Source organism: Lycium ferocissimum, chromosome 12 (genome assembly GCF_029784015.1).
Source record: "Lycium ferocissimum isolate CSIRO_LF1 chromosome 12, AGI_CSIRO_Lferr_CH_V1, whole genome shotgun sequence".
NCBI classification, from domain to species: Eukaryota; Viridiplantae; Streptophyta; class Magnoliopsida; order Solanales; family Solanaceae; genus Lycium; species Lycium ferocissimum.
Window position 1 is genome coordinate 49,524,489 of NC_081353.1, and position 15,572 is coordinate 49,540,060.

General features: G+C 34.8%; 1 protein-coding gene across 1 annotated transcript; it reads left to right on the plus strand.

Moving 5' to 3' along the window:
• Nucleotides 1-1,835: 1,835 nt before the first annotated feature.
• On the plus strand, nt 1,836-9,815 carry LOC132041104 (ubiquitin-conjugating enzyme E2-17 kDa-like). Its single transcript, XM_059431884.1, has 5 exons — nt 1,836-1,986; nt 2,113-2,202; nt 7,044-7,171; nt 8,471-8,575; nt 9,409-9,815. Exons 2-5 carry the CDS (start codon nt 2,133-2,135, stop codon nt 9,550-9,552), a joined length of 447 nt encoding a protein of 148 aa, XP_059287867.1. The 5' UTR covers nt 1,836-1,986; nt 2,113-2,132; the 3' UTR covers nt 9,553-9,815.
• The last annotated feature ends 5,757 nt before the right edge of the window (nt 9,816-15,572 follow it).

A 15,572-nucleotide genomic window follows, 5' to 3' on the forward strand; every position in this document is an offset into this window, starting at 1 on the left:
TAGATAGATAAAATAGAAATATACTATGGGACCATACTATTAATTAAAATATTAATTTAGAGGATTAAATTAGATATTACTTTTTATTAACTTTATAGTAAATAGGAATACACGTATTGTTGTTAAAATATTGCAATGGAGGGTTAGTTGGCCAAATTTGTCGAAGACTTTCTGGAAATAGAATTTTACTTTGGCAGGACTCAGAAGGACCCGTAGAAACCTTCTTATTACAAGTTGTAATGTTGTATAACAGAACAATTAATTTAGTGGGATGGAAAGAGGTAATGTAATTTCTCTCTCTTTCCCCCTTTTGGAACAATCAATTTAAAGAGGTAACCTCGTATTACCACAGATGTTACATAGTACTCTTCAGCTTAGATACAGACAACAAAAAATCAAGTTTGACTAAATAAAATTTTCAACTATTAATATCATGACAACTTTCCATTTAAAGGAAATAGTGATGAGACATTTCTTAAATTTCTAAAATCCTTATTCACATTCATAATTGAAGAGAAAAATATCGGTGAGTGGAGTGATATTCAGTTCTCTTGACTACTCTTATTTAGGAAGACACAGTCATGCTGATTGACTTGTTTGGCACCTTAATTATATTACTCTTTTTTTTTTTTTAATAAACTTATTTCACTTTCGATCACACTTGTGAGACTATACTTAGTATGTTGTTGATGTTGTTGTTTCACTTCAGAATATATTATTCATGTTGTACTTTTGCATACAACTTATTTTCATGTAATTAATTGGGGAAAATCACTAGTTCAACAAAAACGTAGTTCCGTCTTGATAAAAAATAATGTTATCCCATAAATTCTAAACATATTTTAAGTTGAAACATCAAAAGTTTCTAGTATATTTATTGTTGCTTTCAATAATCATTATTATTCCCATCACCAATGAGTATCTATTGTCTATCTCTTTCTTTTCTTTCACTTGGGTCTCAATATAAAATGAAACTAAAATGCTCAATGTTAATCATGGAGTTCCTTTGAGATCTAATCAAGCTTTAGCTTTTGGATTTGTTTTACATGATCTCTCTTTTCCTTTCTTGTTACGGGAAAAGTTTGGTAGCTGTCCAAAGTGAAATTATGTTAAATACTAGGGGTGTATTTGGCATAGAGAAAAATATTTTTCAGAAAATGATATTTTTAATTTTCTCATATTCGGTTGGTCAAAAATTTTGAAAAAACATTGTTCCTAAAAATTTAAGTTCCTAAAAAAATGAAAAAAATGACTTCCTTAATCAAAATAGGAAAAACAAGTCCCACAAATTGCATTCCACATTGATTATCTCATCCACAGCCTCGAACACACCTCATCTTCACCCCAAACCTTACAGCCACCACCTACTCCCCCCCCCCCAACCCCCGGCCACCCCACCCCCACTCCACCCTAACCCCAACCCCAACCACCCGTAGTATTTATCTATATTATATACGATTGCTTTTAAGATACTCCCTTTGTCCCAATTTATGTGATACAGTTAGAGTGAAAAAAAAAAAAAAAAAACTTTGACCGCGATTTATTCGTATGCCATTTAAATATTTTAAAGTGTCAATTATTATGACTTATAGTATCTTTTTTTTATGTAATTTCTAAATATGTAAATTACTTTTCAAAAAACTTAAAGATTTTATGTCCGAATTTACGGTCAAAATAAAGAATTTTGACTCTAGAAATTTGAATATTTCGAGCACAACCTACATGGTGGTTATTTGACAGAGAAACAAAGATGAAGAATTTCTCTCTCACTTTTAAAGAATTAAGTTATCCAATTGTCACATCTCAAACCACTAGGGCACAGATGAAAACTACCAAACAAACATACGTAACGGTACACTTTCACTACGTATCATTTTTCTTCCCTACTATATAAACAGAGTCCTAATTTCACAATAAAATTCTCACTTCTCCAATTCCAAAAAAAAAAAAATCTGAATCTTGCTGCAAAGTAGGAGGATCTCTTAGGTAAAGTTATTATTCTCTTATCTTTTTCAATTATGCTTTCTTAATGGTGTTTAATTAATTATGTTCATATATGTATATGTTTGTGTATTTTTGGAGTTGATCTGGGGTTTTTATTATGTTAATTAGGGATTTGGTTAAGTCAACTAATGGCATCCAAACGGATCCTTAAGGAGCTTAAGGATTTACAGAAAGATCCTCCTACTTCTTGCAGCGCTGGTAATTTTTTTTTTTTTAATCATTTTACTTTTAACTATTTTTTTTTTACTGTTGAGATTATGCGTTTGTTTTTATTATTTTTCTTTTGCTATATTTGAACAGATCTTTTACGAAATTGTGATTTTGATTGCTTAGCTACATGATTATTGGTTTATGTTTCTAGTTTGGGAAAGTGTATAGAGTTGATGCTTGCTATTATATTTATATTATTACTAGTGTTTGGCACGCGCGATGCGTGTACCTTGTACGAGTGTAATATTTCACTCTCGTTATTTCTTTTTTTGTAATGCTCCGAATTGCTTGTCCTTGTGCTGAGGGTCTCCCCGAAAAAGGCCTCTTTTTAACTCCCAAGGTAGGGGTAAGGTCTTCGTACACTCTACCCTCTCCCAAACCTCATTTTGTGGGATTTCACCGGGTATGTTGTTTTGTAAACTAGGGAACCCGTAGCCGCTACCCTTTGAGTGCGCTCTGAGTAAACCTCGCTCCTAGTGCAATAGCCCGCAAACCACATAGGAGATGTAAACCATACTAGGCAAGCCCCGTGCGACGAGCTCAGACTGAGGAGGTTGTTGGTGAGGGGAATCGATCCCAGGTCTCCCATGTGGGAAACTACTCGATGAACCAACTCAGCCACACTTGCGGGTGTGTAATCTTTTTATAAATCACATAATTAAATAGTTGAAACTATTTTAAAAAAAAATTATACCCTTTTTAACCAAAAAAATTTTAAGTTAAATTTTTTCAATAGGCATGTTTGATCTTTTAAGGTAAATGATCGAATTTAAAAAAAAAGTTGTGTAGGATTTCATGAGACCGTCTATCCAACACCTCAACCCCTTATTTGGATACATACTCACTGCACAAGATATATACATGTCATGAGAATGCATATCACATAGAAAATAAGGTTGTTAAGATCATTAATATGTGGATCAGCACTATAAAAAAGATAAGAGCATACGAAGTGAAATAGATGGGTCTGGGATGAGGAATTAGGGACAAGGGAAGCCCGGCACACAAAGCATCCCGCATTAGCAGAGTCGGGGAAGGGCCGCACCCCAAGGCTACGTTAATGCAAGCATTAGTGGCTGCTTCCAAGGCTTAAACCCGTGACCTATAGGTAATACGGAGACAACTTTGCTCCAAGGCTCCCCTATAAAGAGAAAAAAGATAAACCCTACTTTTTCAGCTTACTCTTAACAAATCTCCATGACTCCGTTGCATCTCGGCGTTAGGTCCCTAAATAACCGTAGGAATTGACTGTTCAAATGCACTTCTTATTTCTGCATATGAATCTGGTCTATATTATTGAAACATTCAATGTAATGTTTTAAATTCTTTACCTTTTGAGATTAACTAAGAAAATTAATGTATTGATGTTTGAAAGAATAAATTATACTCCCTCCGTTTCAGTTTATGTGAACCCATTTGACTGGGCACGACATTTAAGAAAGAGTGAAGACTTCCTGAAACTTGTGGTTCAAAATAAGTCTTGAGTATTTGTGTGGCTGTAAATCATTTCATAAAGTGAATTTGTTTCCAAATTAGGAAAGAGGTCATTCATTTTGGCACGGACTAAAAAGGAAATAGGTTCACATAAATTGAAACAGAGGGAGTATTTTTTAGGGCAGAATGGTCTGTCAGCTTTTGATGGACTTTTTGGTCTTTCAACTTTTTTTTTGAATGTTTCCACTTTTGGTATAGTACGATTAATAACCCGTAAATCCAGTGTATCTTGTTTCAAAACTTAGTGGATAGTCGCTCCTCTACCCTTCTGTACTTAAATACCACACTCGGTTCACATCAAGATTCTAACTTATGCGTGCGCCTACCACACATCCCTCACCATACTACTTTTCCCAGTGAACCGAAGCCCCGTGGGGCTGGGGGCTGGGGAGGAGCAGAGCTGAAGCTGTTCTTCTGGCACATGATTGCATAAATTTCCACTGTCAATTGTGTTCTTGGTTTTTTTCCCTTTTGGCTTTGAAGAGGAAATTACATCAGGTCACTTCATCTATTATATAGGAACTTCTCTGATAGTATCTTTAGAGGGAACTTCTTTAAAGAACAAGACCTATTGCTTCAGTTACAAGCTTAAAAATGGATACTAAAGGTTGAGTGGGCTTATTAGATCAACTAATTGAGCTTCTGTAGCTAGCTGGTGCTCTTGTCTTATTTGTACTCTTAATGTCTCTCTTTACCATGAAGCAATCTTTATTCAGGATGAGTGTATCGACGTTATGCAGCATTTGTACTATAGGCTAAGGAAGAAGTAGTTGGGCATTTATGTCCAGACTATGCTCCCCGTTCTCCTTTTTCCACCTGGTCCATGTTCTTTTTTTATACTCTATCATGTTGTCTATATAGGTAATATCCTGGAGTTCTTGTTCTATTATTTTTAAAGGTAACACGAGTATGAAGAACTCTCTTTTTCCCTCTTCACCAAAAAGATTAAGGATAACACAAACAAGGGTGAGATAATTGCTGTTCTAATGTGAAGTTAGTAACAGGGATATATGATGTGTGATTGCTTTTGGATGCAAAAGATCTCTTTTCTACTAGTAAGTTTGGTTGCTTATGTGTTGCCCAATTACTTCCTCACGACTGAAATTTTGGCTTCTTGTTCAAATTTTGTATAAAGTGAGTTAATATGACCTTGCCATCCGTTGCCTATATCCATGAGATTGAGAAATAGGTAGAATGCACTGCATTAGACAAGCTTATGTGAGGGAATTTTAAATTACGATATAATATGGAAGTCATTTTTTTTTAATTTTTTTTTGAGAAGGTAACATGTTGTATGTATTAAACACAAAACAGTACATGGGTTGTACTGAAACCATATTTACAAGTGAGCAGAAGAGAGTAAGACCAGTCTACAGTTCTAACAGGAACCTAATGAGTCTAGGATAGATATAGTATCCTCTGGGTAGATCTGGTTACACCAAAAAGAAAAAAGCTTAATACAGTTGGATCTCCTGCATTGTGTTGCTGCTGTTCTCAAAGCATCTAGAGTTCCTTTCTTTCCAAAGCCCACCAAATGCAAGCAGGGACCATCTTCCATCTATTTATGTCATCTGCTCGAGCTCCAGCTGCCTCCCAACTAAAGAGAGCTTCAGTAATCTTTCTAGGCATTGTCCAGGCTATGCCTCTGAGATTAATGAAGATCTTCCATAGCTGATCAGTTATCCTGCAGTGCAAAAATAGGTGACCAACTGTCTCTACTTCTTTTTCACAAAGAAAACATCTTGAGCACATAGAGCCCATTTGGATTGGCTTATAAGTTGCCTATAAGCTGTTTTCAGCTTTTTTGAGTGTTTGGTTGGCCAGCTTAAAGCCATTTTGTACTTAAAATAAGCCCAAAAAATTAATTGGGTTTGTTTGGCTTAACTTAGCTTATAAGCTGAAAACAGCTTATAAGCCAAAAAAAATAAGTTGGACTACACCAACTTATTTTTTTTTGACTTATAAGCTGTTTCCAGCTTATAAGCTGCTTTTTTTAAGCCCATCCAAACAGGCTCATAGTCCAGTTCCTCTTCTTTAAATTTTCATGTGTGAGCACAGCTAGTAACCATGCGAAGCATGCAACCTTGCATGGTATCTTGGTCTTCCAAATATGCTTCCAGGGCCAGTTGGTGACTTGAGGTGTTGGTTGGTTTATCATTTTATAGGCTGCATTAACACTGAATTTTCCACTACTATGTAGTAGTGGCCAGCTTAAAGCCATTTTGTGCTTAAAATAAGCCCAAAAAATTAATTGGGTTTGTTTGGCTTAACTTATCTAAAGCAGCTTATAAGCTGAAAACAGCTTATAAGCCAAAAAAATAAGTTGGACTACACCAACTTATTTTTTTTTTGACTTATAAGTTGTTTCCAGCTTATAAGCTGCTTTTTTTAAGCCCATCCAAACAGGCTCATAGTCCAGTTCCTCTTTTTTAAATTTTCATGTGTGAGCACAGCTTCCTTTGCCAGTAACCATGAGAAGCATGCAACCTTGCATGGTATCTTGGTCTTCCAAATATGCTTCCAGGGCCAGTTGGTGACTTGAGGTGTTGGTTGGTTTATCATTTTATAGGCTGCATTAACACTGAATTTTCCACTACTATGTCCCTGCCATCTCAATGTGTCATCTCCGTTTTGAGTTCCTGTGAAGTCATCCAGTTGTTTGTAGAACTCAACAACTCTACTTATCTCCCAATCATTCAGGTCTCTTCTGAGTATCAATTCCCAACCTTGAGATGACCACATTTCAGCTATAGATCTCTGTTGGTGATGAGCGAAAGCATATATGTCAGAGAATAGATCCTTCAAAGCTCCATTCCCCAGCCAATTATCATTCCAGAAGGATGTCTTGTTACCATTTAACACTCTGATTGAAACTTGACCCTTTAGAGCTGGCCATAGTACCCTTATAGACCTCCAAAGACTAACTCCATAAGTTGAGTTCACTGGTTTAGTCATCCAGTTGTCTTCTACTTCGTATTTGGCTTTGATTACCTTGCTCCATAAGCTTTGAGGGTCTTGAGATATGGAAGTCATGTTTTTCAAATTAGTCGAAAAATATTCCGCATTGCTTAGGACTGAGGTTCTTGACTTGGGATTGACCTGCATACGTAAAAGGTTCACAGCTTACCATGTCCAAGCTCATGCTAGGGACTTGTTTACAGTCTATATCTGGAAAGCTATTATCCGATTCTTTCTGTGTTGTTAAATCTGCTGTTTGTATTTTGAGTTGCTGAAGAGGTTTTGTATTATACCCAGTTTTTCAGAAACTTGTTTAAGATCTGCATGCGACAAGTTGTCTCATTCCTTGTGCTCTTTGCTTATGTCATCTGTATTAGGCCCAGTTGCTGAAGATATGTTTCATTGGCAAGCAACAATTATGGGTCCACCTGACAGTCCTTATGCTGGTGGAGTGTTTCTTGTTACTATTCATTTTCCACCTGACTATCCATTTAAGCCACCAAAGGTATTAAATTAGGGATGTGTATCTGTTGATGACACTTGATGATCTCATTTTTTGTTTGCTTATTAACTTGATATTTCTGAAACTTCTCTTTCTTCTTTTACAAAATCAAATTGCCGTTTCATTCTAGGCTTGTAATTTTACTGTATCAACTGGATTAAAACGTCTTTGTTCATTTTAATAACCTTATTAGGTAAGTATAGATATCAAATCTCAACTCAACTGGTGTCAACTTTTGGTTGTGATCCTTTTCATTTCCTATACAAAGTCACAACTCACATTTTTAAATGGCCTTTAATGAAGTTTGGATTTCTGGGTGTTTGATACCTTCATAGATAATCTAATCTATTTTAGAAACCATGTCGTCAGGTCAATTAGATTTTAATCGTGTTAGTTCTTTATTTCTGAAACCTATGAGCAGCAATATCTTATGTTACAAGCTATGTTGCTCGAACTCTTCAATTATGTTGAGGGTTGCGTGTCAGATCCTTCAAAAGTAGTGCATTTTTGGAGGATCGGACACAGGTGCGGCAACATTTTTGGAGAGTCCAAGCAACATAGGCTACAAGATTTTAGCAGGCCGAGCACACCGTATTTGAGAAGATGATGCCACATATGAAAGTACTTGAGTTCAGCTTTAGTTCTATCACTGGTCCCATGCCCTGTGATTACAGTTTCAAATGGATATGTCTCCTGCGTTTTGTGGACTGAGCTTCGATGATAAGGAACCCGTGGATTGCTGACAATGGCAGAGGTGCATTTTGTTAATGCAGTCATGAAGGTCTAGACTGAGTCTTGTTGTTATTTGAGAAACTGTTCTTTAACACTTGCTAAGGTACAAAGGCACAGAATTCTAGTCTATTGTCAGCCAGAGAGTATAGTTTGTTCTCTTGTTTATATCAACCAAGTGGTACTGTCGCTTGTGTAACTTAACTAGAGCCTGATTTAAGGTAGGAAGAATACATCATATTGTCCAAATTGAAGAGGGATGGCTTGGATTGTCGAGGTTTGGTGCATTGAACCAAAACCATGAGATCTTGGAATCTCGGTGCTCCGTTCTTATAGGTGTATTAACAACTCAAAGTGCAATTTTTGCACATTGCCTCTTTTAAACTGTGACATAGTATGTTTTAAGATCCATTTGCTGAAGCACATAAGTTGAAGAACTTCTATGTGCAAATTCAACGAGGGACTGGGATGTCTCTACCCCACAGGATGTTGTTCTGCGACCTCTTTACTTCTACTTTATTTTTTTTCCTGTGGGCAAATTTCTCATCCTCATTACATGGGATTAATGTGCAGGTTGCTTTCAGGACAAAGGTTTTCCACCCAAACATCAACAGCAATGGTAGCATTTGCCTAGACATTTTGAAGGAACAGTGGAGCCCTGCACTTACCATATCCAAGGTTAGTTGAATTTCTTGGTATGGGTTACCACACTTATTCAATCTTTTTATTTTGGTTCTTTACATCCCGAGATTTTTGTGGACTAGTATTCTTCCTGGTTGAATAAGATGTCATTATGAGATTGAATAGCAGAATAGTGCCAATGTTAATATTGGATCAATAAGACTTATATGTCCAGATCAACTATATACTCCTTGTTTTTGTTTTCATTAAATCAGCCTCAACGGGGATTCCTGTGTATATTTATATTTATATTATATTATTACTGTCTTTTCATGTGGTGGTCAAGTTTGTGGAGTAGTTCTGCATTAAACCAACTGATACAAATGCCACCGATTGAAAAGTAAATGTTCCTGATGCCATTTTATTGCTCTTTCAAGGTTGGTTTTTAAAAAAGGTCTACAATGTCTTATATAAGTATTTAGGTGAGGCGGGGGTGGGAACTGATTCTGCCTTTTCAGTCAAATTGTAATGTTAAGATGTGAATAGTAGAAGCAACCAGAGGCATATGTAGCATTGTATGTAGACTAACTTTCGACACGGAGCATAAATTTATGTGTAAAAATCTACTAAAATTGTAATAAATAATAGATATGAAAAAATATAATGGGTTCAATGCTAAAAATCTTAAGTTTGAACCCATAGAGTTCAAATCCTGGATCCGCCTGTGGAAGCAACTGGCCTGTTCAAAGTAAAACTCCAAGACTCGTTGTATTGATAAAACAGAGGACGTAGGTGACTCAATTTATTCCATGTGTTCGCAGGAATAAATTCATCAGATTTGATTTTAATTGGGTGTATTAGAGGAGCTTAATTAATTTTTCCCTTTGCAGGTATTGCTCTCTATCTGTTCTCTCCTAACAGACCCTAATCCTGATGACCCTTTGGTGCCGGAGATTGCTCATATGTACAAGACGGATAGAAGCAAGTACGAGACAACTGCCCGGAGCTGGACTCAAAAATATGCCATGGGTTAGTTGCTGATGACCATTCTGGAGGGGCTCCTTTTCTTCCGGGGTATTTTGTATTATCTGTTATGTATTAAGAAACTGTGTTCTTATGCATAATCAACTTAAGGCGAAAAGGGTCGAACTGGTCCTTCTTGAAACAATTTGATTTGCTCTTTGTTTGCAAGAATCTAATGGTGTTGTTTGAAACTCTATGTTGGGTTCAAAGTATGCGTTTTGACCCTTTTCATCTGCACTTAGTTATCGTTCAAAGTATGCTTTTTGACCCTTTCCATCTGCACTTTAGTTATTTAGGGGGTTTCTCAAGATTATAAACCAATGGTTAAGTTATGAATGCACCACATCTGGTATGCAAATGGTTCGTGGTTATGATGTTCGAACAACAGCCAATTGCAGCTACATACAAGTCAAGGAGTCGCTGACTGAGGAAACAAACATTTTGAGGATATCTTGAAAGGTCATGGTGTTTTATCGAATTTTTAGTCTTTACGCAACAAATTTTTGTTGCTGTGTACTCAAAAGCATTTTTTTTTTTTGGTAGAAGGTAGCTTTGAATTTGTTATTTTAGTTCATTGCACTTAGAGCATATTTGGATTGGCTTATTTTAGGTGCTTTTAAGCCAAAATAGCTTTTAAGCACTTTTGTAGTGTTTGAGTAAAATAAAAAATGTTTTTAAGCAGTTGTTTTAAGCCAAAAGCTATAAGCTAGAATTTCTGAGTCATTGCTTTTGACTTATAAGTCAAAAGTCATAAGCCCATCTAAACGGGCTCGTAGTTATGCATGGCAAATTTATGTCACTGTTTGGTTCTTCTGCGGTTGTCCTCCATAGGTGTATGTTTTTGGTCTATAGCGACATGTTTGGATTATGAAGATTAACCTATTAGTCACAGGGAGGTGAAAATTGCTATTGTCGGGGAAGTGACTGACAATCAAATGGATCTTAGTTTTATTTTGGAAACAGCAGACTGTTTGTTTGTAAAAGCCAATTTGGTTTCTAAACTGTAAGTGCTGGGGTTGAAACCAAACAGGAACGGATTGCTTGGCTACACGAAACCATTTACTCTTGGACTTTTCATGGCTAAATATTAGAAAGAAACGAGTCTTTATCCGATGTCAATTGATAATAGTATAATACAGAAAGCTTATAATTAAAAAGATGGTTCAAGGCTTCGTCTGCTGTGGCCACTTCTTTTTAATGCGAGGAAACTAAAAAGGTTACTTGAAAGTGTGATGAAAGTTAAAGTACTCTGAAAATATATATCTTTCTCTTTGTTTTCGTCAGAACTGAAAATAATAAATTTTGTTGAATTCGTTTGCTGTGGCCACTTCTTTTTAATGTGAGGAAGCTAAAAGGTTACGTGAAAGTGTGATGAAAGTCATACTCTGAAAATATATATCTTTCTCTTTGTTTTCATCGGAACTGAAAATAATAAATTTTGTTGAATCGCAGAATCATCAGTCTTAGTAAATTGTACTCCCTCAACCAAGACACACTTTCCTTTTTAGTCGGTATATATTTTCTTATCTGGAAACAATTTGATTTTAAAGTTTACATTTTACGCTTAACGAGATGATTTATAATCACACAAATATTTGTGATTTGTTTTAGACCACAATATTCAAAAGTCCTTTGTTTTTTAAACTCCGTGCCCAATCAAATTATGTCACATTTTTAATGTGACGGAGGGAGTAATCTCAGGTGTTTTTTTATTTTTTCTAGCTTTGGTTATTTAGCAATATATATTTGTTTTTTAGGGAAAAGGGTCAAAATGCCCTCCACTTTGAAAAAGGCTTATCCTCCGAACTTATTTTAGATCAAAAATATTCCCATCCTTAAGTTTTCAAATATACCCCCTGTCTTGACTGAAATTATCCCAAATCATTTTTAAACTCCGCCAGCTTCATCATTTAAACCCCGACATAAGATCACCTTTAATACATAGGTTTGAAGTTTAAGGGAATTGAGGAATAAGGAATCTTATGGATTATTGTTTAGTTAGGTCGTTTTTTATTTTGGGGTATTTTTTTTCTAGCTATATTTGAAAACTTTAAGGATTATTTTTGACCCAAAATAAGCAATATTTTTTTAAAGTATATATTTTTGACCCTTTTCCCTTTTTTTAATATTTCTGTAACTCCCTCCTTCCACATAGTTTGATTGTGCACACTTTTTTTAATTAAAATTTCTGATCTAAATAAATCTTAAATATTATTCATGTGGCTATAAATTATCACGTTAAGTGTAAATGAAAATTTTCAGAATTAAATTTTTATGTACAAATATATATATATATATTAATTTGTAATGAGAGATTCAAAAATTGTCAAACATAAATTAGAACATACTCCCTCCGGATAAAAAAAAGTGTCCACTTAGCCATTTGCACAGCCCCTAAAAAAATACTAACTTTTAGACAAAATAGGTAATTTGACTAAATTATCTCTAATTAAACAAGTATTGAGGTTTGATCACATAGCATTTAATAGGGGCAAATCTGAAAAGATAAGGTTAATTCTTTCTTAATTTGATAAGTGAACACTCTATTTGACTAAAAAAAAAGGACTAAGTGGACACTTTTTTTTTATGTGGAGGGAGTAATACATAAAGGATTAAGTCCTTGTTCTTCACAAAAAGTTAATACTACAACAACAACATATCCAGTTAAATCCGCACAATATGGAGTTAGGGAGGCTAAAGGGTACGAGACCTTACTCCCACCTTAAGGTAGGGAGGTTGTTTCCGAAAGACCCTCGAAAAGAAAATAAGGCAAACAAGGAAAAAGAGTCAGATACGGACAAGCAAATCAAAACAATGCAAAAATGAGAAATAGTAAGAGCAAGGAAGTCATGATAAACAACAAAGAGAGATAAAACTCAACACATAGAAGCAGGGTAAAAATACTCCTAATACGAGAAAGGAAACCTCGCGGCCCCCCACTAGCCCTCCACCATGATACTCGACCTCCACCCCCTCTTATCACAAGTCATGTCCCGAAGGCGGGTAGAGCGCCGTCCCCGCCGAATCACTTCTCCCCATGCCTTCTTTGGCCTATCCCTACCTCTCTTCAGGCCCACCACTGCCATCCTCTCACACCTCCTCACTGGTGCATCAGCGCATCTCTGCTGCACATAGCCGAACCACCTCAACCTCTCTTCCCGCATCTTTTCCACAACAGGGGCCGCACCCACCTTATCCCGAATCACTTTATTCCGAATCTTATCTCTCCTGGTATGCCCGCATATCCATCTCAAAGATCCGCATCTTAACTACCTTCATCTTCTCGACATTAACTTTCTTAATCGCGCATTCCGTAAGTGAAGAGGTCAAAAGGGAAAAAAAAAATATCCTTCATTACAAATTTGGGTCAAAAATACCCGTTCAGTCATTAAAGTTTTCAAATATACCCTTGTCTTAACGAAAATCCTCAACATAACCCGATTTCATTTTTAAACCTACTCCATTTAAACCCGATCCAACTACATAAAAACTCCATATGCGACCAACTTGTTCCCGAGTACTACATCTGGAGCCACTAGGCATAGAAACGGGTAACCCATGGGTTTTTTATTTTGTTGGGTTCGGTTTAATAATGAAATCGGGTTATGTTGGGAATTTTTATTAAGACAGGGGTATATTTAAAAACTTCAATGACGGGAGGGGTATTTTTTACCTAAATTTATAATGGAGAATATTTTTAGCCCTTTTTCCCAAAGTAGAGGGGCATTTTTTACCCTTTTCCATTTCATAATTTCTTAAGGTGCTTTTGAAATAATGTTCAAAAAATAAAATTACAATTAAAAAAATACAGTCAAACCTCTTTATAGTGGCAGAGTTTGTCCGAAAATGTCATAGCTGCTATAGTGAGGTGTTGTTATGTATGTATACTGGCATTTGATGTTTGGATTTCATTTAGCTGTTATAAACAAAAGTACGCATAAATTTATTTTTCTATAATTTTTTTATATATGTTATAAACGAAAACAAAATATTTGTTAATTTTAAAATCTCGATTGATGTTTCTGTGTCATTAATAAAAATTGAAGTGACTAATAAATTCATAATTAGTTGTACCGTACTATGGAGCACATGCATTTTAAATTAATTGAAAATTTAAATATTTCAAGTTTGACGTAAGAATTCTACAATTGTAGATTGTTTCGTAAATTTCAATCTTAGTGATAATATAACGCTTGAATTAACGAAGATTTTTGTCTAAACTTTTAGCAAAAAGGAATTCAATAGCTTCCTCCTGATAATTATCATAAATATTTTAATATTTTATTTTACACATAATATATTTTTTACAAAAGATTACTTCCCCCAGTTTAAAAAAATTGTCCACTTAGCCATTTGCACACCTGTTAAGAAAATACTAACTCCCAGGTAAAAATAAGTAATTTGACTAAACTATCCCAAATTAAATAAGTATTGAGAATTGATCACTTAATACCTCATAAGGACAAATCTAAAAAAATAATGTTAATTCTTTCTTGATTAGGTAAGTGAACACCCTTTTTGAACCAAAAAATAAAGGCTAAGTGGACATTGTTTTTGACATGGAGGGAGTATTACACAATATTTGAGTATGACTGTTATAGAGAGGTAATTTTACAAAGAGTGTTCCACTATAATAAACGCCACTGTTATTATAGGTAGAATGCTGTTATCAAAAAGTAAAATATAACATGAAAAATCAGTTTCGGAGAAAATCAGGCTATTATAGTGAAATAGCATTATAAGGAATGATAATTATAGAGAGATTTGACTGTATTTTGCTTTGCAAAACTATGGAGCTTCTAATAGTGATATGGCAACATTGGACTAAAGGATGATTAGTTGACCCTTCATAAAATAGTAATATTGTTAGATTATATTTTTTTTTTTATACTATCGCTGTCCCAAAAAGATTGTTACAGTTCCCATTTAAACAGTCAAAATACTTTTTTCTTTGACCATATTCTTTTTAGAAATTCTTTTAAATATTTTAATTTATAAATTATTGTAACTAATAATATTTTTTATACAGTTTCTAAATATGTAATTTTTATTTAAAAAAATAATCTATATCAATGCACTTATATTAGTTTGACCCTCATAACTCGAATTGAGACGGCCCAAGTATATAATTTAAATCTTGAAGAAGAAAAAGTTTTGACCAACATTAGCCTAATTTTGGAAATGCAAAAGCATGCTTTTTGGAGCATTATTGAAGAAGAACAAAATTCTTTGTGAATGCCCACTTTTTAGTAGTACTATTATGTATAAAAGAAAAAGAAAACAGAACCCAATATTTGGAAAACCCGGAAGTACCAACAAATGCTTGAATCTTTGCGACAATACGTCATCAACAGGGTAAAATTAAGTTTCTTCTGGTGTGAGCCTCTTTTATTTTGTTTGGATAATGATTAATTATTTGTTTCTTTCTGTTGAATCTTACTCCCATTTGTATTCTCTCCTTTGTGGCTAGTTAGGTCAATCGCGAGAGGTTGTTTTCAATAGACCCTCGCCTCAAAATAAGTGTAACCAAACCAAAATAAGAATAACAAAGCAATTGAAGTAACAGGTAGGAGTAAAATTGAATAATACTCCCTCCAGATCAGAAAACGTGTTCACGTAGCCTTTTTTTTCTTACGTCAAAAAAAGTGTCCACTTATCAAATTAAGAAAGAAGTAATCTTATTTTTCCAGATTTGCCCCTATTATGATCAAATCTCAATGCTTATTTAATTAGGGATAGTTTAGTCAAATTACCTATTTTTGTCTTAGAGTTAATTTTTTGAAACAGTTGACTACTAGAACTAGGGGCAAGATGATTAGGACACATCAGTTTTTAGAAATGCAGAGGCTGGTGAATTTCTTGTTTTCGACTATCTTTGGATTAGATAACTACCGGTTGAGTGAAGCAAAATTAATTTTCTTTCTACAGTTGCTGGCTGTTTTTCGTGTTTTGTGGTGCAACTTCTTGATCATGGAAATGCAACTTCTTGATCCTGGAAATGATCAGGGAAAAACAAAATATTAATGAAGAA

What these genes read in the sequence shown, in the direction of transcription:
- LOC132041104 (XM_059431884.1), top strand. Translation starts at nt 2,133, where the DNA reads ATGGCATCCAAACGGATCCTTAAGGAGCTTAAGGATTTACAGAAAGAT. An exon ending in TCCTACTTCTTGCAGCGCTG is followed by an intron (nt 2,203 to 7,043) that starts GTAATTTTTTTT and finishes CATCTGTATTAG; the next exon opens with GCCCAGTTGCTGAAGATATG. An exon ending in ATCCATTTAAGCCACCAAAG is followed by an intron (nt 7,172 to 8,470) that starts GTATTAAATTAG and finishes ATTAATGTGCAG; the next exon opens with GTTGCTTTCAGGACAAAGGT.